This window comes from Engraulis encrasicolus, chromosome 9 (assembly GCF_034702125.1).
Source record: "Engraulis encrasicolus isolate BLACKSEA-1 chromosome 9, IST_EnEncr_1.0, whole genome shotgun sequence".
In the NCBI taxonomy this organism is placed as follows: domain Eukaryota; kingdom Metazoa; phylum Chordata; class Actinopteri; order Clupeiformes; family Engraulidae; genus Engraulis; species Engraulis encrasicolus.
Window position 1 is genome coordinate 46,283,498 of NC_085865.1, and position 26,795 is coordinate 46,310,292.

Genomic DNA, 26,795 nt, shown 5'->3' on the forward strand with positions numbered 1-26,795 from the left:
CCCCTGGAGATTAATAAAGTTACTCTACTCTACTCTACTCTACTCTACTCTACTCTACTCTACTCTACTCTACTCTACTCTACTATACTCTACTACTACTACTAGAGCCATTCATATAGCTCATCACATTGCTCCATTTTGTTCTCTGCACATTGTCACCAGGACGTCAAACATATTTATTTCTTGTGTAATCATTGGGTAATGATGACTTCTGGTCAGGTCAGTTATGTTGTTCCACAAAATTATATTTGGAAAAAGAAAACAAAATAAAACAATCTAAAAGGCCTTTGAGTGTTTAATGACTGCATATTTCCTCTAATTACAAACCCCAACTCCGGTGAAGTTGGGACGTTTGTTAAACAGTGAATAAAATCAAAATGCTATCATTTTCAAAACATTCAATCTATTCATTAGATGGAGAATAGTGAAAAGACAACATATTAAGTGTTAAAACCGAAAAAAAAATATTGTTTTGGGGGACATATGTACTCATTTCTAATTTGTCAAATAAGTTGGGACGGGGATCAGTGAAATTTAGTAAACATCCAAATAAGATAAAACAACAAAGAAGAACATTTCAAAATGAATTGTACTGACGGACAATATAGGTGTCCAGGTATAAGATCATCACAGAGAGGCTGAGTCACTCAGAATTAAAGATGCAAAGGGAATAATTACCATAGTTATTACATACATTTTTGAATTCCCTTTGATTTACCACGATTGAGTGTATATAAGACATATTTTTGTTACTAAAATCATTGTATAGGTTCATGACATCATGAAATATATATTGGCTGTAGTCTCACTCTAATTCCTGGAGTGCTAGAGCTATTGAAAATTGACCATATTAAGAATGCTTAATGCGTGCAAATGATACAGGGGTGTAACATTCTCCTAAGCACCTGAGCTCACTTGAAATAAACCCAGAAGACATGGGAAACTGTCCTTTGCTTACAGAAGTCAGCAGAAGTTGTAGAATTCCATTCTTTTTGACAATAATATAGCATTGCACATCCTGTGCTACAGTGAAAATGGACCATCCAACTTGTGCTAGTGCTAACTTCAAAAGTCAGCCTCCATGATGGCATGCGGGTGCAGTAGTGCATTGGTTAAGATGTTCTCACTCATCTGTAGAGTTAAATACAGTGCTGAATGGTATAAATGGGTTTTAAACAGCATGAAAAGCCAGTCATGCATTATATTTTGAAGGGAGATCTTCGATTACTGCCACATAGTAAGGTCAAATTGCATTCTCTACTATGTTTGAACAGTTTGGCTCCATCATAAGGACCAGCAGGTGATAAAATGGTGGGCTTTTGGTCAAGACCTGTCACACTGTAACCACTACAGAAAGGAAAACATTGCAAAACATGACAAGGAATACACCCACCATTTAAGCTGGTGAAATCATATCCAAGATAGGAATTAACACTGTTTTTTATATAAAATCATCTCATCGGTTAATGTATTTAACTGTTAAGTGTTGTCTTTTGTTTTGTTTTTAGTCTTCCTCGACATTTGCTGCCATTTATTGTCCCCGTCCCAACTCTTTTGAGACGTGTTGGATTTATCAAATTAGAATTGAGTACATATGTCCCCCAAAACAATATTTGTTCTCGGTTTTAACACTTAATATGTTGTCTTTTCACTATTCTCCATCTAATGAATAGATTGAATGTTTTGAAAATGATAGCATTTTGATTTTATTCACTGTTTAACAAATGTCCCAACTTCACCGGAGTTGGGGTTTGTATATTCTCTGATTGGATATCATGAAATGAGAAAAAGACATTTCAGATACTGCTCAAATGGTAACCTTGGAAGTGAACTTACATCTTGTCCTGAAGTGATAAGCTGCGCTACACCTGACACATATCCTCAACACTCTGACAACAGATGTTTAGCAGATAGCCACCGACTGTTCAAGATCAAAGACAGGCACTCACAATCAGAATTGTCATAAGAATGTCACAGGGCTATCTTTGTGCTTAAGAGAGAAGGCTAAGGAAAGAGATATTTGTCACTGAGACATTTTCTGTCATCAGCTAGCAACAGGGTTTGAAAGAAAGTAGCTGGTCTGGCCAGACGACAAGAAAGGCCCCTCTCAATGACTGTCGTTAGTTTACAAAGCAATTCAGGGTTTCAGGACAGATGTGAGAGTCTATGTTGTTGGGGGTATGGATGGTAGTCCTCTGAGAACATTTTGAAAATATAGTTGTGCGATTTTATCGCAATATGAGAATGGATATATCTTTGTGCCGTGAGAAGGCTCAGGAAACAGCGTTGTATCCGTGAGACATGCTCTGTCATCGGCTACCAGCTGCCTGACCTTGGCCTTGAAAGAGAGCAGCTTGTCTGTTTAGGCCCAAAGACAGACGAAAGCACCTGCGGTGTTGACAGTATGCACCAGGGCCACAGTAATAAACTTTCTCCCAAGGTTGCTGTCCCTAAATTTGTTAACTAAGTGACGCACAAACTTTAGCACCATCTTGTTTACCATACCCGGGCCTGTCGCCTCCTTGTATTTGTCCCTGAGTACAAAGATAACCCTGTGAAATTCTTGCTGAATACCAGCTAGACACACAAAGAACGTTAACGTATAAACTTGCAACAGATGGACTTGCAGCACATGGGCCACCAGACGACAAGAAAGGCCCCACTCAATGAGTGGCGTTAGTTTACAAAACAATTCAGGGTTTTTAGGCCAGATGTGAGAGTCTATGTTGTTGAGAACATTTTGAAAATATAGTTGTTAAAAGGGAGATTTCATCGCAATATGAGAATGGAAATATAGATGCTTGGGCTTCAGGGCCCCTTTGACTCTTGAGCCCCTGGGCCTAGAACCAGTAGGCCCATGCAGTAATCTGTCTTTGGGTGGTACATAACATCTTGTCATCTCCTTCAGGGCACCTGACCACTGCAGCTGTTCCAGGAAACAGGCTCCTCCCCTGGGTCCACTGGCCAGCAGCCAACTTTGAGCTACTCTGAGGAGCCCGGCTGTTCCTTTCAGCAGATGGCCACTTCATTGAGAATATGCCCAAGGAAGCAAAAGGATGGCTCTGTGATTCTTAATCACTCCCCCCCAGTTACGTATGGATTTATTTCATCTTAAATGTAAGTAGCTTAATAAACCAAGACCAGTTATGTGATGTGGTATTATGTAGGCTAAGATATGGTGGATCATATAAAAGGATGCTCTAAAACTAAACTTGTATTGCATTTAGAAATGTAGTACAGAGTCCTTACAGGCTATTTCTGCCTTTCTAATTATACAGGAGGATTTTGTAGCTGAATAAAAGACCCTGGTGACACTCAATGGAAGATGTGCGTTATTCGGTTGAAGTGGACACTCAGACGTCATTACCTAGTTTCAGGTAAATATCTCTTTATTACAAATTGCTTTCCCCAACCCATTCCTGAGAATGCCATTGCTGCCGCTGCCTTTATTTTCTATACCTCCCTGATAATCTGCCTCCCCCTGCCCCCTTCAGGCCACAAGCTCAATTACAGCATGCAGAGACTGGACAGATTAGAATGGCAAAGCACAAGGCAAAATTGTTCTAGGTCTGCACTGCACGAGCTAAGATTCTATTGTCTCTGACTCTACCCTGCCCTTTGATCTAACTGGAAAGTTTGTAGAACTCGGGTCATTTTAAAGTTTTAACCGCCATTCTTTTGCAGATAACCGTTGGTTTTAATAAGTAAAAAATATTATATTATTCTGTATTCATTTTTTATCCAGGTATATTGTCGTTCTATGGATGGTAAATAATAACATGTTGACCCGAAGATTACTTCAGTGAAGAAGGATTAACTTCAAGTGTCCAGAGCTAGGGTAAGATTGACAGATACAGTAGGCTATGATAGATACGTTAGTACCTACCCACGGTACATGGATAAGGAAATGAATAACCCAATCTCATTTTCCTTTGGTCTCTTTATCTAAGTATCGCGAGTACCATGTTGTTGAATAGGGACTGCATGAATGAATGTCTAATGAAAACATCACTGCACACTTTGCTAGGCCTAGCAGCTGGCTAAATATGTTAGCTGATCTTTTTCCATTTGTCACCTTTGCTTTGTAGGTCTCTAGTATGATATAACAGGTGCAGTTACAGTTCTCTTTCAGTTAATTTGTTCAGCATCTCTATGGGTTATGCACTCTTGTGCAGACTATTTCCCGAAGCTCTTTTTAATCACGCCGTTAGGCCAATGAGCTGAGATGTGGGCGGGCCAGCCAACAGTCAGAATTGTTTCAGCCAGCGAATACGGTGTATATAAAAAAACGGATCAGCAGGTCTATCAAGTCAAGTCTGTTTTATTGTCAATTTCTTTACATGCACTGGTCATACAAAGAATTGAAATTACGTTTCTTACTTTCCCATGCAGACATAGACATAGACTTTAGGTTTGGACGTAGACAATTAGACATAGACAGTGCACATACATTACACCTAGAGTACCGTACCTATACAATACCCTTACAGACATATAAAGTGCAAGACTGGGCAACAGCAGACATACATAGAACATGTATTAAGAAGAGGTATTGTTGTGCATTTTCAGTTATGTCCTATTGTGATGATTCTGACATGGTGATAGTAGCATTGTGAAATAATAATAAATATAAAGTACCGGTAAGCAATTGTAAAGTGCAATATTTACAACTAGTTGGTAGCTAGTTTTCCAGTACAGTCATTCAAGTAACAGGCATAAAGCAGCAGAAACATGTGCGTGTGTGCTTTTTTTGAGTCATTGTAGTGTGTGTGTGTGTTTTGAGTCAGTGCAAGTAGAATGTGCAATCACGATGCAGTGTAGGGGGGGCTATGTGTGTGTGTGTGTGTGTGTGTGTGTTTGTATCAGTGTGTGTGTGTGTGTGTGTGTTTGTATCAGTGTGTGTGTGTGTGTGTGTGTGTTTGTGTTTGTTTGAGTTAGTGCAAGTAGAATGTGCACTCACAATTCAGTGTTGAGGGGGGGGGGGGGCTATCAGTGATAGGAGTAGGAGGGCGGGTTAAAGTGGTGGTTCGCTATTTTAGACTTTAAGCCCTGTTTGTGTGACTTCTGGGGTGAATTAAAGATGTTCTCATCACAATTTTGACATTTGGTGCTGAATGGAGCATTTGGGAAAAGACATGAATCTCACCACGTGGTCAGTGGTAGCCTAAACATAGGCCTACCTGTCAACCATCCCTAATTTCCCGGGAAACTCCCGAATTTTGACTCATTTCCCGATTTCTTCCCGATTTGACATTTTTCCCGGAAATATCCCGGATTTTTCACATTATCAAAAAACACCGTGGGTCCAGTAAAGCCTACCCACGGCCCTGTCCGACGAGTCACGCCCCCTCTTGAAGAGAGAGACAGAGGGTCTTGATTATCAAGCTACCTGTCAGAAGATTGTATGCCAGATGCCACCAAGAATGGAAGTTCCTTGAAAATACGAGCTGTCTGTCACCCTCGGGCTCCATAGTTTTCTAGCGCTTGTGCGCCCACTCTTTTCCTCAGAAACCGCCAGTTCATGCAACGCATAAAACAGCCTCGGAACAGCAAATCATGCGATTAACCTAATCACAATCTGTAGGCTACCAGCACGAAGTTTTGCACGAACAGACAACTTATGCGACAAAACAAGAAGAAACTCATTGCGCTCATTTCATTGTTCTGTTTTAATTACATTGTTTTTCTATGCTGTAAAACATGTTCTGAGGGATTTTAGACAGGACTGTCTTTGCACGCGCGCTGTTGTGAAAGGCAGATAGAACGCACCGTCCGACCCGTCTGTCATTCCATTGACTGTCAGAATTTGGCCTTTAGAAAATTTCCCGGATTTTGGCTTAAAATATGGGAATTTTCCCGGATTTTGGGAGCTCAAAGTTGACAGGTATGGTGGTAAACGGAGATAAATTGATCCGAAAATGGCAGCCAAATATGCCTTCAAACCGTTGTTTAGCGTTTGGTGGACCAATTTTTTTCCGACGCCAGTGAATAGCACTAGACATCCAGCCAGTAGGTGGCGAGAATGTGTTGTTTGTTTAGACACAAAGGAGCGAGGTAGAACGGTTGCCCAGCACTCAGAAACTGGTACTGGCTAAAAAACTACAGCTTGCATACAAACCATAGAGAGTAGCAGAAACAAACAGACCCCCGTTTCCGGTCGCGCGAAGTAGTTCTAGTCAATCAAATTCAATCAATGAAGACAAATAATAATGATTATATCTTCTCTGGAAGCGTATTTCGTGGTGATTTTCGAGCCAACATATCGCTGTCCACCTCTGACCACTCGGTGAGTTTCATGTCTCTGCAAACGAAAGTTTAATGCTGTTTTAGGATTGTGCTCCATTGGAGTCAATGTAAAGGTAGGGGGGGCTGCAGTCTTGGATATCCAAATGCTCCGTTCAGCACCAAATGTCAAAATTGTGATGAGAACATCTCTAATTCACCCCAGAAGTCACACAAACAGGGCTTAATGTCTAAAATAGCGAACCACGACTTTAAGTGTTTAGCATCCTGATTGCTTGGTGTATGAAGGTCTTTGCCATCCTGGTGGTACGGGAGCGGAGGCACCTGTACCTCTTTCCAGAGGGCAGGAGACTGAACAGTTTGTGTGCGGGGTGGCTTATGTCCTTGGCGATCATCAGAGCTTTTCGGGTGAGGTGGGTGGTGTAAATGTCCTGCAGGGAGGGGAGTGGCGCTCCAATGATCTTCTTCGCTGTGTTCACAATGTGCTGGAGTGTCTTCCTAGTTTGCTCCGTGCAGCTTCCTCCCCACACTGTGATGCAGCTGGTCAGGATATTCTCGATGGTTCCTCTGTAGAATGCTGTCATGATGGAGGGTGTTGCACTTGCCTTCTTCAGTTTGCGAAAGTAGAGGCGCTGTTGGGCCTTCTTCGCCAGTGATGTTGTGTTTGTGGTCCAGGAGAGGTCGTCGCTGATGTGCACTCCAGGAATTTTGTGTTGCTCACTCCCTCCACAACATCACCGTCGATGGTCAGCGGTTGCAGTTGTTTTTGGCCCCTTTGAAAGTTGACAACAATCTCCTTGGTCTTGTTGACATTCAGCAGGAGGTTGTTGTCCTTGCACCATCTGGCCAGCTGGTCTACTTCTTCTCTGTAGTGAGTCTCGTCACCCTTAGTGATGAGGCCCACCAGTGTTGTATCGTTCGCAAACTTCACCAGATGCTTAGTGCTGTGGGTCGTTGTGCAGTCATGTGTCAGCACCGTGAACAGCAGGGGGCTGAACAAACAACCTTGCGGGGGCCCCGTGCTCAGTGCCAGGGTGCTTGAGGTGTTGTTCCCGACACGTACTGCTTGTGGTCTCTGCAACAGCTTGTCCAGTTTGTTGATGAGTTGTGGTATTATGGTATTGAATGCAGAAATGAAGTCAATGAACAGGATTCTCACATGAGTCTTCTCACATTCTCACATATTGTCAAAGTGGGTGAGTGCGGGATGGAGGGCAGAGCAGATTGCATCCTCCATGGATTGTTTTGCTCGATATGCAATCCGGGGGGGTCCAGGGTGGGGGGTAAGATGGCTTTTATGTGTGATATGACTAGACGTTCGAAGCACTTCATTATGATGGGTGTCAGTGCTACAGGACGGTAGTCATTAAATCCGGATGGTGATGATTTCTTTGGCACAGGTATGATGGTGGTAGCTTTGAAATGATGGGACAATGGCTTGCTCCAGGGAGGTGTTGAAGATATCTGTAAAAACATCTTTCAGGCCTAGCAGCTAGTTGAATATGTTAACTTAACTGATCTTTTTCCATTTGTCACCTTTGCTTTGTAGGTCTCCAGTATGATATGTTTTTATTATTATTGTTATTATTAACAATTAACAATTAATTTCCCTTAGTCAGAGGGAAAATTGTGGTCACTAAAGACAACTACTATTTCAACTATTACTATGTAAAATCTGGGAAATATAGAATGTCATGCAGATTTTTGAAACATTAAAAAAAAATCTTATCATAGGCCTACTTCAAATATTTTCCCAATTATTTGCTATTTGTCTGCTGATGTTGCATTACCTCTTGGATGTTTTTGGGAATAAATCAAGATGTTTTTTTGAAATGTAAACAAACTCTCCCCCCAAAAGGCTGAAAAAAGAAATCTCAGGTACTGACAAGACCAGGGTAGTGTGAGGATTACAATTGCATGTTGAAATTGGAAGTTATCCTTTAATATTTGGTTGCACACCCTTAGACAGCAATGTGAGCCTCCACACGTGTTTGTATTCATCAACAAGCTTCTTGCACTTCTCCGGTGGAATTTCCCCCGACTCTTTCTTTGCAATATGTTTATCATCTTGATGAGGTACTGGATTCTTTCTCCTAATGACAGATTTCACATCAGAGGCCAGATTTCACCCCCAAGACTTTCAACTGGATTTACACCTGGAATCATCACTTCACAATTTTAGAATAGCGTTGTTTCATTTTACAACCATTCCATTGTGCTTTTGGATGTGTGCTTTGGGTTTTTGCCTTGCTAGAGTGCACATGATATTCACGGCAAACCAAGTGCTCTTGCACAGGGTTAAACATTGCCCTGTAAATAATGCATTGCCCTGTAAATAATGATACCTGTGACGCCTGTCATGATACTTGTGATACGGTCAAGGTCTCCAATACCAGATGCAACAAAAGCAGTGACATAATGTTATGGATCGGACACCATGCTTGATTTTTGCTACAGTGTTTTTCCTTGAAGACTTTTTGCAAAGTATGCAAACATGCTGTTTGTGTGCATTTCTGAAAAGCGTTGTTAAAAGGACTGTGCTCTGCCCTTGTTCTCTTATACAACCATCAGGTGTTCCCTTTTATGACATTAATTAAGCAAAGGGGTCTGTCTTGGTCTCCACAACAAAAAAACACTGCTTTGTGTAGTGTTTAGCATGTGGTGCTTGTTGAAAAAAACTACCCAAAGCAGTTCAAAGTTTACCTTCAGGTCTATAGATCCTAGACCTGGTGTTTTTTTCTATTTGCACCAACTTCCGTACACTTCTATCATGAATTCTTCCCTAACCCCTAGACCCAAGTAGGTTCTTTACAGTTCCATGTTTGGCAGAATTCCGTGGAATGGACACGGATATCTGGGACACGAAATCCGTGTCAGTTTCACAGATTTTTCCAAAATTCCATGCTCCTAGACACGGAATTGTTTTCTGTGATGGACACACGAACGTGCTTTCTTATTCCCACAGCTCTATGTTTACACAGTCTTTTATTTTCTCAGGATTTTTCTAATTTCAAATATATTTCTCTCAAAAAGCATTTCATACTGACAGGTTAGGGTTAGGCCGGGATTGTTTTGGTCTGGGCACAGCTAGTATATTTTTGTTTATTACATGAACTTGATAGTCTATCAACCAACTGGAAGAGGTCTTTCTCAAAAACATGTCTTTACTGACAGGCTAAGGTTAGGGATTGTTTTGGTCAGGGGCATAACTTAAATTGCTCTCGCATTCTTTTATTTAGTATAAAAATGAGGTATCTATTTTCTAATGACAGACTTAACACAGTGCTGTGGGAATATAGAAAGCACTTCCGTAAGTCAATTAAGGAAAACAATTCCGTGTCCAAAATCTGTGAAACTGACACAAATTTTGTGTGCAAAAGATTAGTGTCTATTCCACACAATTCTGAGAGATCAGACTGTCTTTTGAGGTGACCTTTTATTATTTGGATGTCTTGAAAATAATAGTATTTCTGGTGTCCCCAGACAGCTCCTCTGTCTTCACCTTTGTGAAAGAGGAGCAAGATGTAACAGGTTGTTTTTTAAAACACAAATATCATAATTCATTGGCTAATTCCTGTTCTATGTACAAAAGCAATCTATCAAAGGTTATGCCCATTTGTTATTTACCATATTTAACTCAAATTCGGTTTCCACAGTAATAATGAAGGGTGCCAATACCAGTGACTCCAGGAGTTCCAATTTGTTTCCTCTCATACTCTAGTTTTTAATGTTGTTGATCATTTTTATATTTTGTATCAACCACAAGCTACCTGTATCTATAGTACAATCGAAATTGACCTTATTATTTGGTGCCTGGAGATATGTCCCATTATGTGCTTAAACTTCAATACTAACTGGCAGCGCTGCTGAAATTGATTATGATATTGAATTAAGAGATGGACTGTTCAGTGTGTGTAATGCTTGAAATTATGGGATCAGGCAGAGAAATTCACTTAAAACAATCAATTGAAACGAGGCCAGAGTTGTTTGTTGCATTTTCATTTATTCTGCATCACTACTAGCCTGATTATAGTCTACTTTCAAATCTCTTCAAGACTTGGTCCCAAAGGGCATGGTTGACCCACCTCTCTTGGTTAGCTACTGGTTGTTTACGTCCCAACAAAGTGGGAGGAGTTCCCGATGTTTCTGGAGCCCAGAAACAATATTTGTATTGCTCCTGGCCTGACAAGAAGCAACGCTGAAGGTGTTGTGTCAGTAGGATGGCGCAGCCTGGCTACATCACTACAGAAACCTCAGAGGCCAGAACACAAGGATGTGGGAGATCTTCAGGAGGATCTTCACTCCTCAACTTGTCCTTTCTAAAATGGAAATGCAGAATATCATTATATGTATTACTAGGTGTACCTTCCATATGTACCATACCTTTCCTGAATGTTGCATCTAATTTGCAGTGGTTGCATCCTTTAACCCATTGATGCCTAAAGCACCTGCAAAAACGCCTGCTGGATGCCTGAAGACCTTTTTGGGAAACGTTGCCCTAAGCCTCTAAAAACCTAAATATCTCAGCCTCTGAAGCAAATAAAAACAAGAAATAAGTTGCATTTAAACGCCAAGACCCCCATCTTGTATTAAAATGTGTTGATACAACTTTAACATACCAACATTTTAAATAAAAGATTAAAACAGCTTCAAAGATCTTGTCCATGAGGCCCTGTGCCACTGTGTATAAGATTTTACAGCCTAGTTGTGCTGTTTGAAGAATGTAGCTTGTTTGTATATGCAGCCGTTCAAAACAGATAGAGCTGAAGTATGTTTCAACAATTGCAATAATTTATCTGATTATACTAGAAACAAGCTTGCAACCAGGTAAATGAATGGATTAACAACGTTTGAAGGACACATGTACAGACAATACATTAAAGTTCACTTTACAAAGATGAGGCCAAAATAACTGGATTTCCTAAACCTACAGCATATACAGTAGTACATGTCTACTAAATATCCCATATACTGTATGTGGAAAGTGCCCTGATTATTTCAACTTTATGTTAGTGGAAAATAGAGCATTGCTTTGAAGGATTATTCTGACCTAGCCACCAGCATCACGGCTCTTGGGAATTGAGTTTTACTTGAAAAAATGGTTGCTTCTCTTACCTTGCCACCTGCATCACGGCTCTTGGATCTCATCTTGTTGACTTGAGACTCAGCTATGTCAGCTCTCTCCTCAGCCTCATCCAGCTCATGCTGCAGCTTGCGGAACTTGGTCAAGGTGCCGTTGGCCTGCTCCTCCTGAAAAAGACAATCAATGACACTGTAGCTGAAATTCTCCTTACAATATAGATTGCTGATTTGGTTGCCATTGCTACATAATTGATGACTTACAGCCTCCTCTGCTGTTCTCTTGTAGGATTTGACCTTCAGCTGCAGCTTGTCAACCAGATCCTGAAGACGATGCAGATTCTTCTTGTCCTCCTCAGTCTACAGATACAAAGGTTGGTCAAAACTTATCGAACCAAAGTCAATGCAATGAAATTAAATAGATAGACAAGCACATTTCCTCATAATTAGGGGTAGAGTGGTGGTGTTTAGTACCTGGTAGGTGAGCTCCTTGATGCGACGCTCATATTTGCGGATCCCTTTAACAGAGTCACCGGCCTTGCGTTGCTCCATCTCCACTTCAGATTCTAGTTCCCTCACCTGTGTGGAAATGTTTACAAACCATAAAAAGATGACGGTTGACTTTTTGGCTAAGCACTGCCCCAATAGCCACTATTTTTTTTGGTCAGTCAGCAACATGGTTCTCACCATTGAAATGTATGCAAATCAGGGTATTTTTAAGTTGTATTTTATTTCCGGTATTTAATTGTTCTTTTCAGACATACATATATATATATATAAATTAAATATTTTAGGGCTTTTTTGCCTTTCATTTGTGACAGGACAGTTCAGCAGAGACAGGAAATGAGTGCGGTGAGAGAGACGCGGAAGGATCGGCAAATGACCCGGCTAGAATTGAACCCGGGTCGCCGGTGCAGCAACCCAGTGCCCCACTGTCAGGCCACGGCAGGGCCTCTTTTCAGACAGATATGATATGCCTTTGATCAGTGGCCATATTTTAGAGAGTAGTGGACAGAAAGGATTGTTGTTTGCTGTTGAAAGCTACATGCATGCCACAACTTACATTGTCAGAAAATGGTAAATACAGGGGAGCGCATCTCATTGAAAGACAATTTGACACGCACACTTTTATGGACATATTGGTATGATTATGGACTGTGTTTGTGTACTTTGGGAGTATCATCATAGGAGTGTGGGGTTCTGTATAAACAAATGTTGTTTTACTCCCTGACATTTACCTGCCAGCGAGGTCATCCACATTGTTTGAATCCACACCCTGCACTTTTCATTGTGGGCTTCGGAAATGGAGAAAATCTCACTCCGAAGCCTACAAACTTGTTGGGTATCTGCTACTGGATTCACAAATCCCATTAATCTCTATTGTGAAGTTATTTTTTAGTGACTGACTTAGAATAGTAAATAATTTCTTTGATTGGTCAGTTGAAGATTTACGTTTTTTGGCTCCTAAAAGGTCCATTCAAATTGACTGAAATAGCATATAGCAACAAACTCAATTCAGCACTCACCCTTGACTCCAACTTCTGAATCTGCTTCTTGCCACCCTTCATGGCGATTTGCTCAGCTTCATCCAGGCGGTGCTGCAAGTCCTTGATTGTTTGCTCCATGTTCTTCTTCATGCGCTCCAGGTGAGCACTGGTGTCCTGCTCCTTCTTCAGCTCCTCTGCCATCATAGCAGCATCAGTGATGGCCTTCTTGGCTTTCTCCTCAGCATTCCTGGACTCTCCCACAGCCTCCTCCACCTCATTCTGCAGCTGGTTTGTATCACCCTCCAGCTTCTTCTTCTGATTCAAAAGGCTGGTGTTCTGTGTGAGAAGTAACATTGATCATTATTTTCTTCTTCTTTTTCTTCTTATTTCTCTATATACTATTTCAGAGCTATGATGACTGAGTATTAAATTATAGTTAGTTTTATACCTGAGAGTGGAGCAGCTGCACTCTCTCGCTGACATCAAGCAGCTCCTGTTCAGCCAGTTTCCGGCCTCTCTCAGTCTGCTCCACCAAGGATCTCAGCTCATCCAGTTCAGCCTGCAGCAGATTGTTGCGTCTGTCCACAATGGCAATGTTCTCTTTGAGATCATCGTTAGCACGCTGGGATTCATCCAGGTGCAATTGAGAATCCTGTAAAGAATGTCGGTACAGTGGTAAATTTGAAGTATAAGTCAGACTTAAAATGCATCCATTAAAAGTTCTAATGTCCTATTGTTATGAACCTTCAGATGCCCATGGAGACCCTTGAGTTGCTTCTGAGCCTCAGCTGCCTGTCTGTTGGCTTGGCTAAGCTGAATCTCCATCTCATTGAGGTCTCCCTCCATCTTCTTTTTCACTCTGAGAGCTTCATTCCTGCTGCGAGTCTCAGACTCCAGGGAGCTCTGCAGGGTGTCAACCACTCTCACTTGGTTCCTCTTTGCCTGCTCCATCTCCTCATCCTTCTCAGCAAGCTTACGTTCAATGTCAGCTTTGACTTGATTGAACTCCAGCTGAGATCTAAGGATCTTCCCCTCCTCATGCTCTAGGGAGCCCTATTGAAATGAAGGGGTAGAATTGTTACATTGCTACATTTATTTCATAGAATTTACATCCTGGGATCTACAGTTATAATAAAAGTACAGTGGTTGTCTGATTTAAATTTGTATGTATGTACCTCTGCTTCCTCCAAAGCAGTCTGAATCTCAGATTTTTCTTGCTCAAGGGTCTTCCTGGACTTCTCAAGTTCATGGATGTTCTTTCCGGTCTCACCAAGTTGCTCAGTGAGATCAGCAATCTCCTCTGTAGAGAGAAAATTACAATATTAATTGCTTGATGGACTTTAAGGATGGTAATGTGAAGGCAAAACAAAATATATTAAATAATGTAAATTTTTAGAGACCTTGCAAGTTTTTGTTCTCCCTCTTCATAGTCTCCAAGTGATCCAAAGATTCTTCATATGAGTTCTTCAGTTTAAAGAGCTCAGTGCCAAGAGATCTGGCCTCTTTCTGGGAGCCCTCCAACTCAGTCTGGGACTCCTCGTATTTCTGCTTCCACTCAGCCAGGACCTGGGTTAAAATAGGATTGTTAGTTTCTGATCAGTGAATTCCAATTTAAATATAAAATGTGGCTATTTCAATGTTTACCCTAAATGATACATGATCATATACAATAGAAAAAAAAACATCTGAACCTTATCAAAGTTTCTTTGCTTCTTGTCCAGGGCAGTTGCAGCAGCATTGGATCTCTCCACATCTACCATGAGATCTTCAATCTCATTCTGTAGTCTATGCTTAGTTTTCTCCAGAGAGGAACATTTGGCATTGACAGCTTCCACAGCTTCCTCTGCATCTTGCAGACGCTGAGCCAGCTTCTTCCTGGATAGCAGAAAATCAGCGTCTTGAGTCAATCAAAATCAGGAACCACTTAATACTTCTGTCTGTAACATAGTTTAGGTTTGGGGGACTCTTACTTGGAATCTTCCAACTCCTCAGTCCTCTGGATGGCATCAGTCTCGTACTTGGTTCTCCACTGTGCCACTTCAGAGTTAGCCTTCGAGAGACTGCGCTGCAGCTCAGCCTTGGCCTCCTGCTCCTCCTCATATTGCTCTCTTAGGAGGTCAGAGTCATGGCGAGCAGACTGCACTGCATGGGCTAGGGCATTTTTAGCCTGAGAGATAATTATGATCGTATGAAACATGTTAATAGAGCCATCACAAGTGCCTTTGCATTAATAACAAAGAAAATCTAATTTGACCAAACCTTGACTTCCTCCTCCAGTTGTCTCTTAAGGTCTTCAATCTGCTGGGTGTATGACTGCTTGCCTCTAGTTAGCTGAGAGACAAGAGAGTCTTTCTCCTCCAGCTGCCGAGCCAGCTCACCTTTTTGATTGAAAATATTAAGGTTGTTTTGACTTTAAATATTTAAGAGCAAAGAGCCATCAAAATACAGCATATTAAGACTACATATTCAGTAGAATGAATGTACCATTTTCAGTTTGAAGCTTAGCTTTGTGCATGGTGAAGTCATTGATGCTGCGTTGGCCTTCTTCAGACTTGGTTCTGTATTCAGTCATCTGATCCTCCAAAGTCCTGCACATCTTCTCTAAGTTTGCCTGGAATAGTAATAGTAAAACATTACATTTTATTTGATTCGAATCTTTGGGAAAGTGGGTTAGGCAACCACAGAAAGCGACTGTTAGGCAACCATCCTGACCACATTTATAATTTATGAAATGAAGGGCCTGATTTTTCACTGCTGTACTGCATGCCCATGAATGATAAATGGGAACCATAATTATCTGTCATACAGTGTTCTGAATATTATTAACTTAACTTAAGTTTTAACTTTTTACCTTGTTCTTAGCAACTTGCTCCATGTTGGAGACAACATCATCCAGCTCCAGGCGGAGTTCACTTTTCTCCTTCTCGAGCTTCTGTTTCACTCTCTGAAGGTTATCAATCTGCTCACCAAGGTCAGCTACGCTATCTGCTTGCTTCTTCCTCAGTGTGGAAGCAGTTGCCTCATGTTGCAGAGTTGACTCTTCAAGGTCTCTACGCAACTTTTGGAACTCAGCCTCCCTCTTCTTGTTCATTTCAAGCTGGGCTGCAGTGGCACCTCCAGCCTCCTCCAGTCTCTCACTGATCTCCTCCAGCTCTCTGGCAAGGTCAGCTCGCTGCTTCTCCACTTTGGCTCGGGCAGCTCGCTCAGCTTCCAGCTCTTCCTCAAGCTCCTCAATGCGGGCCTAAACAAAAGATACCACCCTGTAACTTTTCTAAAACTTAGAAAGACGTATTTTACAACTTTTTATACAATTTTTTTTCTCTTACCTGAAGCTCCTTCAGTTTCTTCTGGAGCTGGGCTGCCATGGCTTGCTCATCTTCAATCTTGCTACTAAGTTGACTGATCTCAAAGTCTTTCCTATTGTGTATAAAACAATATAAATAATTAAAGATGAGCACATCATCACCTTTTACTGTAAAATGATGTTTTAAACTTACTTTTTGAGCCTTTCTTCCATCTGCTGTTTGTCATTCTCTAGATCCATTACATTCTCCTGTGTCAACTTTAAGTCACCCTCAAGCTTTCTCTTAGCTCTCTCAAGATCCATCCTTAGTTTCTTCTCCTGTTCCAAGGATCCTTCAAGCTTTTATGAGAGAAAGTTATTATTATGTAAATGTCCCAATTCACCCAAATATTTTGAATACTCAGTTAACCTTTTTTATTTTGAATACTATTACTACATTTTATTGTTTGCCTACATCATCAACTTGCTGCTCCAGCTTGGTTTTGGCCTTGGTCAGAGTATTGACTTTGTCCTCTTCACTCTGAAGGTCATCCAGCGTTTGCTGGTGAGCCTCTTGAAGAGCTTTCTTCTCCTTGGTCAGCTTGGCAATGATTTCATCAAGAGCTGCCATCTCCTCAGTCAGGTTTTTAACCTAAAAGGAACACAGGGATCATTCTGTCCTATAAGGATATTATAATTTATCATTTAAGCTTATATTCCAGCACAAGAAGTAAACCTCAGTGAACATTACTCTATAGAAGAGTTTTCTTTTTGTATTAGCATGACTTAAACTTTTTCTGACCTTGTTCTCAGTAGCATGTTTCTCCTTTTCCACTTTAGCCAGTGTGAGCTCCAAGTCATCAATGTCTTTCTTGAGCTCAGAGCACTCATCCTCTAACTTCCTCTTCTTAGCAGTCAGCTCTGAATTCATCTCCTCCTCATCTTCAAGTCTCTCAGTCAACTCTTTGGCTTTGGCCTCAAGTTGAATCTTGCTCTTGATCAAACCCTCACACCGCTCCTCAGCATCACAGAGACTGTCTTGGTCCTGTAATAATATGATTCATTTCATTTTTAGAAAATGAAAGAAGAAAGATTGAAGAAGATACTAAGGAAGACTGCCTTTAAAATGTACGTCAGAGATCATGAGCTACCTTGCATAAATGATAGCCCTACTTACAGTTTGAACTTGAAGCTGTAGGTCATTCTTCTCTTGGACAATTGAAACCAGTTTCTCCTCAAGCTCCTTTCTCCGGGCCTCAGATTTAGCATAGGCCTCCTTCAGTTTAATGAATTCTTCCTTCATGTTGGCCATCTCCTTCTCAGCTTCAGCTGATTGCAGCAGGGGCTTGATCTTGAAGTACATCTTCATCCAGGGCCAATTCTTGACACTCATGAATGCACGCACGTTCCATTGAATAATAAGTAGGGAATCTCTGAAATTAGAAGTTTAGAGTAAGAGTAAGAAGTTTAGAGTAAGAGTAAGAGTGTAGAGGTAAAGTAATGCCTCTTAAATTCATATGCCACATGCTGTTTGCTGAGTCAAATATTTGGCCACTGCTTGGCCGATATGAATACACGTACGTTCCACTGTATTACCAGCAGTGTATCTCAGCAACATAATTGCACTTAATAAGTATTCATGTCAGCAATATTTGTATATGTTTTTTTGTTCAATTCTGCTAAGCAGATTTTCTCACCTGCGTTCCACAATTTTCTTGAACTCAATCCTCGCAAGTTCTCCACGTGCCCTAGCCTGAATACCAGTGATGATGAGAGCAAGACGATCGTCTCTCATCTCTTCAAGAACTCCCAGCAGACCAGCCTTGAAGAACACCTGACACATATCAAACATGGAATAGATTATCATCTCTTTAAACGCACAGTTTGTTTCAAGCAAATCAACTGTTCAACATGTCGTGAAAATCTTCACTTACCTTAGTATGTCCCAGTTTGTACTGTTCATAGTCTATATCCAAGGTGCCAAGCAATTTTTAACGAACTGACCACACAAAGTTGCTCATAGCTTTTGAAATATTGATGCACTTTATATGCACTCTATGGGAACAATAGAATAATGTACCTTAGTGTGTCCGAATCTGTATTGCTCATGGTCAATGTCCAGAGATCCCAACAGTTTTTCAGCTCCCTTCTTGTTGTCTATAAATTGTCCCTCAGGGATAGTAGCAGGGTTCAGGATACGGTATCTGGACAGATAGATTCGTAATACTTGAAGGAAATAATCTCATAGCTATTTTCTTGTTTTTTATTGTATACAGAAGATAAAATAAACAAAATAGGCCTTAGCCCTTAACCATCTGTACCTCTGTTTGAAGTCTGCGTACTGGATCCTGTTGGGGAAGCCCTTTCTGCAGATTCTGATGCCTTCCAGCACACCGTTACAGCGCAGCTGGTGCATGACCAATGGATTCTCCATGGCCCCAGGAGTCTTGGACTCATTGGGGATGATGCAGCGCACAAAGTGGGGGTGAGTTGACCTCAGGTTGGTCATCAGCTTGTTCAGGTTCTCCTGTAGTAGAATATTTATTTAGCATTTAGATATGGATTTGTTTACAAGTGGCTACTATGAATAGTGTGCATAGAAATAAATACTTACTCTGTGCAGGGCTGACACAGTCTGGAAAGAAGATCCTTTCTTCTTCTTACCACCACCTTCCTTGCTTTCTGCAGCTGTGAAAGTAGTGCAGATCATAGGTTGACAAGCTTGGCACTATTTAAGACTATTTAGACTATTAAATGGACATCTTATTTGTCTTATATGGACAGCTTATTTATGTAACTGTAAATATTCAAAGCGGCTGACCCCTTCATCATTTCACTTCATGTAAAATGTATGTGACAAAAAAAAATCACTTGACTTGACTTAATGGAGAAATAACTTACCAGCATCAGCCCCAGCATATCCAACAAACAGGGCACCCAAAAGCTTAACAGTTGACTTCTGGAAGAGCCCAACCACAGTCTCATTGAGGGGGTCCTTGTTCTTCACCAGCCAATTGCCAATGTTGTAGTCAACAGTGCCAGCATAGTGAACCAGGGAGAAATGAGCCTCTGGTCTCCCCTTGATAATTCTTGGCTTCTGGAAGCAGGCATTTTTGCCCAAGTGGTTGTCATAAAGCTTGGCTTTAAATGTGGCATCACTGGCCTTGGGGAACATGCACTCCTCTTCAAGGATGGACATGATACCCATGGGCTAAAAGACATAAAAAGGCAAAACATTTTACTCCCTATGGTCTGCAACCTAATTAACTCCTTTGTGCAGAACTTGTGTTTTAATCGTATTGTCAAATGACGTCATAGCAATGTTGTTATGATGTAGTTGAGCTTTTTCAGTGAATGGGCAACATGTGAACCCATCTAGACATAAGGGCTACAAATTCAAGAAATCAAGTGCTTACTTTTTCAATTAGTTCAATGCAGGCGGCCAAGTCCATGCCAAAGTCAATGAACTCCCATTCAATCCCCTCCTTCTTGTATTCCTCTTGCTCCAGCACAAACATGTGGTGGTTGAAGAACTGCTGCAGCTTCTCATTAGTGAAGTTGATGCACAGTTGCTCAAAGGTGTTGAACTGAAATAAGTTAAAGAGTCATCTTCATCTTTATTGTGTTCGTGTTGCAGGGTACAGCAAAGTTGGATTTTTAAGAAAATAATTTTACCATCAGAACTTACATCAAAGATCTCAAATCCAGCAATATCCAGCACACCAATGAAGTACTGACGAGGTTGTTTGGTGTCCAATTGTTGGTTGATTCTCACCACCATCCACAAGAACATCTTTTCATACACTGACTTGGACAGTGCACCAATAGAGTAGTACACCTAAGATAATAATTGAAGACATGGATAACTACATAAAAAAGCATGAACATATAGCCTATGTACAGTATTCCACGTAGCACTATCCTTAAATTAATTGGCGGGTGATATCTTTAATTAAAACATAACCTTTAGGCTCTTTTCCTCTGCCAGTTTTCTGGTAGGCCTACAGCTCGACACAGCACAACTCGGCTGCCGCTTTTTGCTTTTCGAATAGGCAAGACACAGCTCAATCGTAAGCAAAAAGTGGCAGCCAAGTCACGCTGTGTTGAGCTGTAGGTCTACCAGAAAACCGGCAGTGGAAAAGAGGCATTTGTGGAGTTGAATTAATCCTATTCAGACTGGGCTTTTTTGGCATTCTTGGGCCTGGGGGGGGGGCTCTTTTGACCCCCCCTTATTAACTCAGGAACGGAATTCAGTATGACTACGAAACTTTGGGGAGATGATCTACATATGGACATCTATGAATGACATATTTTTTTTGTAATTATCTGGTATTATGACGTCATTATGACATCATTATCTTATTATGCCCAAAATCTCGCCATAATGTATTTTCCATCAAATTTAGGTAATGCACTTAATTGTTAATGATTTTATGCTTCAAACCACTTAAATGCTCACACAGTTATCTGATGCTAATGGAAATAACAAAAAAATATGGAAATATATGGCGTCATAGATAATGGTAAAGTGATTTTTGGTCAGACATACCTGTCAGAAAACCATTGCCATGGTAATGGCAAAAATGATAAACCTAATCTTTCGGTACATAACTGTAGCCAACTAAATGTTAGGAAAAGTCACAAAGTGTCGTAGTCATAGCTTAAGTCGTTAAGGAATTATACAACAACAAAGTTGGTTTACATGCAGCATTCTACCTGCTGGACACTTTGTCCCTTGGTGACCCATTCGTTTCCTACTTTGACCCTTGGGTGGCACAACGACTTGACGAGGTCAGCAGAGTTCAGGCCCATGAGGTATGAATATTTGTCAATATCTGGAGAGAGTGAAGATGTTCCATTTATTTCTCAAATGATTTACAGTAATTCTAATATTAAGACATGGTCTATAACACATGGGTGCCACAAGTTATTGCTGTGAAGTTGTCATCTTTGAATTTAGAATTTGTACCTTCAGTTCCATCAGCCTCTGCCTGCTCCTCTCTCTGCTTGTTCTTGAACTTTACGTTGCCAAAATGCATAATGGCACCAGTCAGCTTGTAAATGCCGTTCTTCTCCTCTTGGGTGAAGCCCAGCACATCAAAAGCATCCTGTAACCAATCATACACATGCTTATCACTCATATCACACAAGAGTATACATCAAAACTTGGCAAAGCTTGGCAAATCTATGGTATAAGTAATGATACAGTCAGTGGGTATGAGCTAAGAATACTGACATCAGTTGCTTGCAGTTCATCCCCATCATCAATAGATGCTACTGTTGTCTGTCCTTGGGAGATGAAGGCGTAATCATAGGGGTTGTTTGTGATCAGCAACATCTCTGGAAAAAAAGATCACAGCAGAAGAGATGGCATTGGAAATAAGCAATATGACAGAAGTGGGAGAGGTGTTGGTCACGGATATCATCCCCAGTGGTTGTGGTTGCGGCCATAGGCATTGGCAGTGGCATGAAGCCAAGGGCTGAGTACATTTACAATGTCCAATGCATGTCTGTTTCAACACAATAGTGTGGTTGGACCAGTGATGGAGTCACAGGGAATGGATTTACTGAAACACTTGTTCAAACAAAAAGGGTAACAGTTAGATTATACTTTATTATCATGCAAGCATTTATAACAAGCAAGCAATTATGACATAGGTAATACCTAGCAGTTCTGGTTTCCTCTGAGAGAGGATCTGGTAGAAGATGTGGTAATCTCTCTCAGCCTTAAGCTGGAAAGTCACCCGAGACTTCTCCAGAAGATCTGTAAAATGAGAAATATTGAAACAAACCGCAGACTGTACCAAACATTTGAGGGATATAATATGTAATATAGTATTTCTATTCTGTGTGAGGCACTTACATGTTTCAATATCAGCAGAGGCAAGTTTGCCACTAGCAGCGAAGTGGATTCTGATGAATTTACCCTGTGAAACACAAAAGTAAATATTCCTTTCTTCAATATAATTTCCACCCAGCATAACTGATGGCAAGCTCAAGCACATCTGGGAGATCAGAGGTACAATTTAACATTTGGGTAAGTGAAGGTAAATATTTGAGCACAGTAATGTACAAGTTCAATATCTACTTAGGACAGCTTGCCACTGACTCCAAAATGGATACGGATTAATTTACCGTGCATGAACAGACGACTCATATCAATGAAAACAAACAAAGCAGTACGAGTATTGAGATCAAATTGAAAGTCATCGGATGGCTTACGAATCGGGATGAATTGTCATTCCTGATGGTCTTTGCATTACCAAAGGCCTCCAGGGCAGGGTTGCACTGGATGATTTGATCCTCCAGGGTACCCTAGATGACAGAAACAAGTTATTTAGAGGACCTATTATAGGCACAGTGAAGATGGCTCACACCAAGACTTACCTGTACAATAGGCAAAAAAAAAGTTTTATGCAAGGTTTTTCAGATGTAAGTTATTCATCATCTGACTTGGGTGTTTAACAGTTGCATATTGATGCATATTAAAGAACTTAATTTACCTTTTTGTCATCCACCTTCTCCTTCTTTCCAACTGCTGCAATGCTGGCAAAGTACTGGATCACTCTTTTGGTGTTAACAGTCTTTCCAGCACCAGATTCTCCACTGAGAGTCAAAATCGACATGTTGAATTTACTTCATGAAGAAGTCTGTTAAACTTAATGACTTAACATTCAGTGTCAACGGCATCATCATACTGTGTGTGTTTAAACAGTACTCACGTGATAAGGACAGACTGGTTCTCTCTGTCTGTAAGGAAAACATACAGAATTTTAATAATATAAGTATTAATTTCTAATTGAATTCAAAAAAAGTGAATTGAACCCGGCACTGAGGTGTTGTAAATCTAATGAAAACTGGTGCTCTTGGGGTAGTTAAATTAGCAACAAACAAAGCAAAAGGCCCCAAGCACTTCAGAGTATATCCACAGAAAGAAGGGAATACATTTAACAAGCCTTTATTAGAAGATGCTACTTAATGACACCATGTTTGAACCACAAATGGTCTTCATCAGGGCAAAACATTTTGCCATTTTTAGTGACACTTCTAATAAAAGTAAGTGGAAGTATTCACTTCTTCATGTGGATATACTCTGAAGTGCCTGGGACCTGTTGCTGTTGACCTGTTGCTTTGTTTATCAATAATTGTTAAATAGTGTTTTTTATATTCACTTTAAAACCGGATTTTCTGTTTTACCTGACAGCATGTATTGGTAAGCATTGTCAGAAATGGAGAAGATATGTGGAGGAGCTTCAGTCCTCTTCTTGCCTCTGTAGGCTTCAACAACTTCCTGATTGTACACTGGCAACCACTTGTAGGGATTGACAGTAACACAGAACAACCCAGAGTAGGTCTGTAAAGACAGATTCATTATTAGCAATTTTAGTAAGTCCAACATTCAAGTACCGTAAGTCATCTTTGTCAGTTGTTTTGGTCTGTATGTCAAACTGTCTTCCAAGTTTGATTTTTCTACTCACGTAGATCATCCAGGCTGCATAACGCTCTTTGAGGTTAAACAGCACAGCAGGCTCATGCAGGAAGGTGAACATCGCCATGTCCTCAATTTTATCGAACTTTGGCGGGTTCTGTTGGTGGACATCAGTGTCCTTCACGGTTACAGTCTATTCAAGAAAATGAATATGCATATTAAAATTACTGTTCTTTTTCACCTCTGAGAGTTATTGTTTTCTGTACATCAAATGTGTTGGATTCAAATGTCTGTGGAATCTACACATGGCAAGTCCAAAACAAGAAACAAGTTTTTAAAGTAAATAGTAGGGGCAGAAGCATGGCATACACACAAGTAACTGATCTGAGCAATGTTCAACCCAGACTGTTATGATGACAGAGATGTTGAGTGGCGGAGTCAAGGGTTCTGCTGAGTAGAAGTGTTTAGTGAGGGCTCAACAAACTTCGATTTTAGAGACAGAGATGTTAGTGCAGTGGCTTTCCAAACTCAGTTTCAGTTTCTGCTATAGCAGTTTATTTATTTTATTTTTTTAAGTTTTATTGTATCAACTCACAGCATTGTTAATAGGATTCAGCAGATTCCTCAGTTCTAAAACAGCGACACACTTCAAAGAACACTAAAAATGGATTTCATACCTTTCCATACTCAGTTTCAACACAGACTCTGTCACCCTCTCTGGCTTGGACCATCCCCTTCACGTACTCAACCTCAGGGTCCACCACAAAGCAGGCCCTCTTGATGTCAAAGGGGCGAGTCTGGGCCTCCAAACGCTCCATATCTGACTTCCTCAGAAACGAAGCCGCCGCCCCAAACTCTGCCATCAGTGCATCCCCCATGGTTAATCACCGTATCCTAATTCAGCCATCGGGGGAAAACAGAAAACTCCTCCATGAAAACATCCCCCATGGCCAATCACCTTCATTTTGTCATTGAAAAAAAAATTATTTAGAATAGACTGTCAAACTGAGCCGATGCCCTAAACTCCATTAATGCGTCCCCCATGGACTTTGAAAACGACGGAAAGTCACAATGGTGGGACAGATATTTTACATGACAGACATTTTACCTGAAGTCCTTCTGTAGGCACTAATGAATTTTTGGTCAGGTCCTGAAGCATGATAACCATCTAACACAAGAAGCCTATTACCAAACAGTTTGTTTTTCAACAGCTTTAAGTGAATATAGTTGTGTGTCATGACACCTTGACAATATTAAGGTCATTACAAGGGAGTTACCAGGTCCTTGTAGTTAGTCTAACGTTAGTATATACTGTGTATTGTCAAAATTAGGCTTAGTATAAAATCCTCCAAAGAAAAATGTGCATATACGTTGAAGTCCCTCTAATTCAAGTCTTGCCTTGAGTTAAGAAAGGTAACACTTACCTCTCACAACAAATACAAATCACATTGAATTGTCCTTGAAAGATTGTACATCCCATTGTCTGGTCGAATAATAGTGTACATTGTGTTAACATTCTAACCATAGCCTGGACAGATTTGGACTTGTATTTTTAGCATGTGAATCTCACCTCGTTTGAGTCAAGCTTCGAATGTACGATGTTGATTTGATGTTACTTCTGGAAGTGAATAGAGAAGATGCAGTGGCAAGATCAAACACATGCAGTAGTATTCTCAGTGTCATCTCTGTGTTGAGTAGCCCAACAATGTTCTTTCTCCACTGCAATATGCACAAATAGTGTTTGTTTCTCTGGTCCCTGATAGCCTAGGAAATCCCATGTTGCTATGCACAATTGTTCCGATGTGTAAGACAGCATAGATTCTGTCCCTCAGCGAGGATTCCTAATCATGGTCTCCAATTAGAGAGCAGGGAGGCATGGAAAGGCGATGACTGCAGTTTGTTTGAATAGATACTACTGACAAGATTGTGTATGGGCTACGTATGCCAAATGATGCATATTCGTTATTCGTCCACTAAACAGTCGTCGTCAATTGTAAACCACACCCGCCCTACGGGATGCTCCATAGACCTTATCTCACTTGTGATTAGGTCTGGTGATAACCAGGCAAGGTACCTGATGAGATAGAGTACCACCATGTGGTAGATATCTGAAAGGTGTTCGATACTTTTTTCACCCAACCTGCCCATAATAACCCATTCAATATTTAATTCATTACATAAACTGCCATCTGTCTGTTTGTCTGTCTCTCTATGTATAGTTTGTCTTGATTTGCAGTTTTTCTTTATTGTTTTCCTTAATTATTCTAGCCTTCATCCACTTGTCTCTTATCCTACCTATTTGTCAGCTACCTGCCTGGTAGACCCTCAGCAGCATGTAGATGTCAGCTTACCTCTGTGTTGGTCTATGCTGTGTCCACCACCACGACTGAAAGCCACGAATGATTTGCTTCTTTTATAGGGGAGAGTTGATCCCAATATGGAGGTGAGCATCAAGTCAGCCCCGCTCTCCCCATATTTCATAAAAGGAAAACCTCTGAATGGCTCCCATCCAGACATATATGGAATTTGATACGGTGATTGACACAGACCGGAGCAAGTTTACATGCAAATTCAGATGGGGGAGAGGACAGCAGGACAGGGCAGCAGCATCAACTCTTGCACCCCAAACCATATCTAGGAGTTTGCTATTGTCAGATGGAACTCTCAGCATGTGCACTATTTTAAAATCCTCCTGGACATTCCCATAGCCAAGAACAAAATGCTGACCTTTTGCTTAATACATATGCTCAATGAATCTCTACTGGCACACAAACCTTAACATATAATTGTAAATGACCATATGTATCTACTTTTGTACATGACAATTGATGGTTAATTAAAAACATATCTGAATTATTTTATTGCGAACCTTTGAATTAATGAGAACTGAATGGTCATATTACTGGCAATGAGACAAGGGAGAGAAACACTACATGTTATGTGACCTTTAAACATTTTGGAAATTCAACAAGGTCCAAAAGACGGCTACAGCTGTCAACTTTTGTAGACCAAAGCAAGGTCAGAGCATGGGGCCACCTGCTGTATTGTCACCTTGTTATTCACGTCCCCCAGGAGTCACAGCATCTCAGTGGAACCACATTGTTTCCTTGAGGACAAAGATAACCCTGTGAAATTCAGCTCAGGTTCCTTCGTGAGTGATTGTACTTATATTGATGCACTTGACACAAGACCTTCACACCCCAGTGGGAGTCTGTATAACCCTCTCATCACCACAACTTTGCTGTTAATGTTCAAACACATATGATATGCCAAT

General features: G+C 40.8%; 1 protein-coding gene and 1 long non-coding RNA gene across 2 annotated transcripts in view; one reads left to right on the forward strand and one right to left on the reverse strand.

Annotated features, from left to right (window-relative positions):
• LOC134455908 (uncharacterized) overlaps nucleotides 1–4,850 on the forward strand; it is an 18,090-nt gene extending 13,240 nt beyond the window's left edge. Inside the window, exons 2-4 of the long non-coding RNA XR_010036200.1 lie at nucleotides 2,909–3,117; nucleotides 3,279–3,377; nucleotides 3,746–4,850. This is a non-coding gene — a long non-coding RNA (uncharacterized LOC134455908). The remainder of the gene's footprint in view (nucleotides 1–2,908; nucleotides 3,118–3,278; nucleotides 3,378–3,745) is intronic.
• Nucleotides 4,851–10,226: 5,376 nt separating this feature from the next.
• LOC134455898 (myosin-7-like) lies at nucleotides 10,227–25,925 on the reverse strand. Its single transcript, XM_063207253.1, has 39 exons — nucleotides 25,873–25,925; nucleotides 25,092–25,139; nucleotides 24,199–24,415; nucleotides 23,571–23,714; nucleotides 23,290–23,446; nucleotides 22,815–22,842; nucleotides 22,596–22,698; nucleotides 22,315–22,407; nucleotides 21,956–22,019; nucleotides 21,758–21,856; nucleotides 21,329–21,432; nucleotides 21,062–21,200; nucleotides 20,809–20,927; nucleotides 19,781–19,930; nucleotides 19,509–19,679; nucleotides 18,994–19,303; nucleotides 18,707–18,780; nucleotides 18,414–18,619; nucleotides 18,173–18,296; nucleotides 17,790–17,926; nucleotides 17,270–17,525; nucleotides 16,895–17,137; nucleotides 16,568–16,744; nucleotides 16,307–16,452; nucleotides 16,136–16,226; nucleotides 15,661–16,050; nucleotides 15,294–15,420; nucleotides 15,069–15,187; nucleotides 14,780–14,976; nucleotides 14,501–14,684; nucleotides 14,210–14,375; nucleotides 13,985–14,109; nucleotides 13,554–13,862; nucleotides 13,258–13,461; nucleotides 12,849–13,145; nucleotides 11,797–11,901; nucleotides 11,587–11,682; nucleotides 11,359–11,493; nucleotides 10,227–10,562 (listed from the first exon to the last, which is right to left on the reverse strand). Exons 3-39 carry the CDS (start codon nucleotides 24,397–24,399, stop codon nucleotides 10,542–10,544), a joined length of 5,811 nt encoding a protein of 1,936 aa, XP_063063323.1. The 5' UTR covers nucleotides 24,400–24,415; nucleotides 25,092–25,139; nucleotides 25,873–25,925; the 3' UTR covers nucleotides 10,227–10,541.
• Nucleotides 25,926–26,795: the final 870 nt, after the last annotated feature.

What these genes read in the sequence shown, in the direction of transcription:
- LOC134455898 (XM_063207253.1), bottom strand. Translation starts at nt 24,399, where the DNA reads ATGGGGGATGCACTGATGGCAGAGTTTGGGGCGGCGGCTTCGTTTCTG. An exon ending in AACATGCTACTGAGAACAAG is followed by an intron (nt 16,745 to 16,894) that starts GTCAGAAAAAGT and finishes TGTTCCTTTTAG; the next exon opens with GTTAAAAACCTGACTGAGGA. An exon ending in TAAGCTTCAAACTGAAAATG is followed by an intron (nt 15,188 to 15,293) that starts GTACATTCATTC and finishes TCAATCAAAAAG; the next exon opens with GTGAGCTGGCTCGGCAGCTG.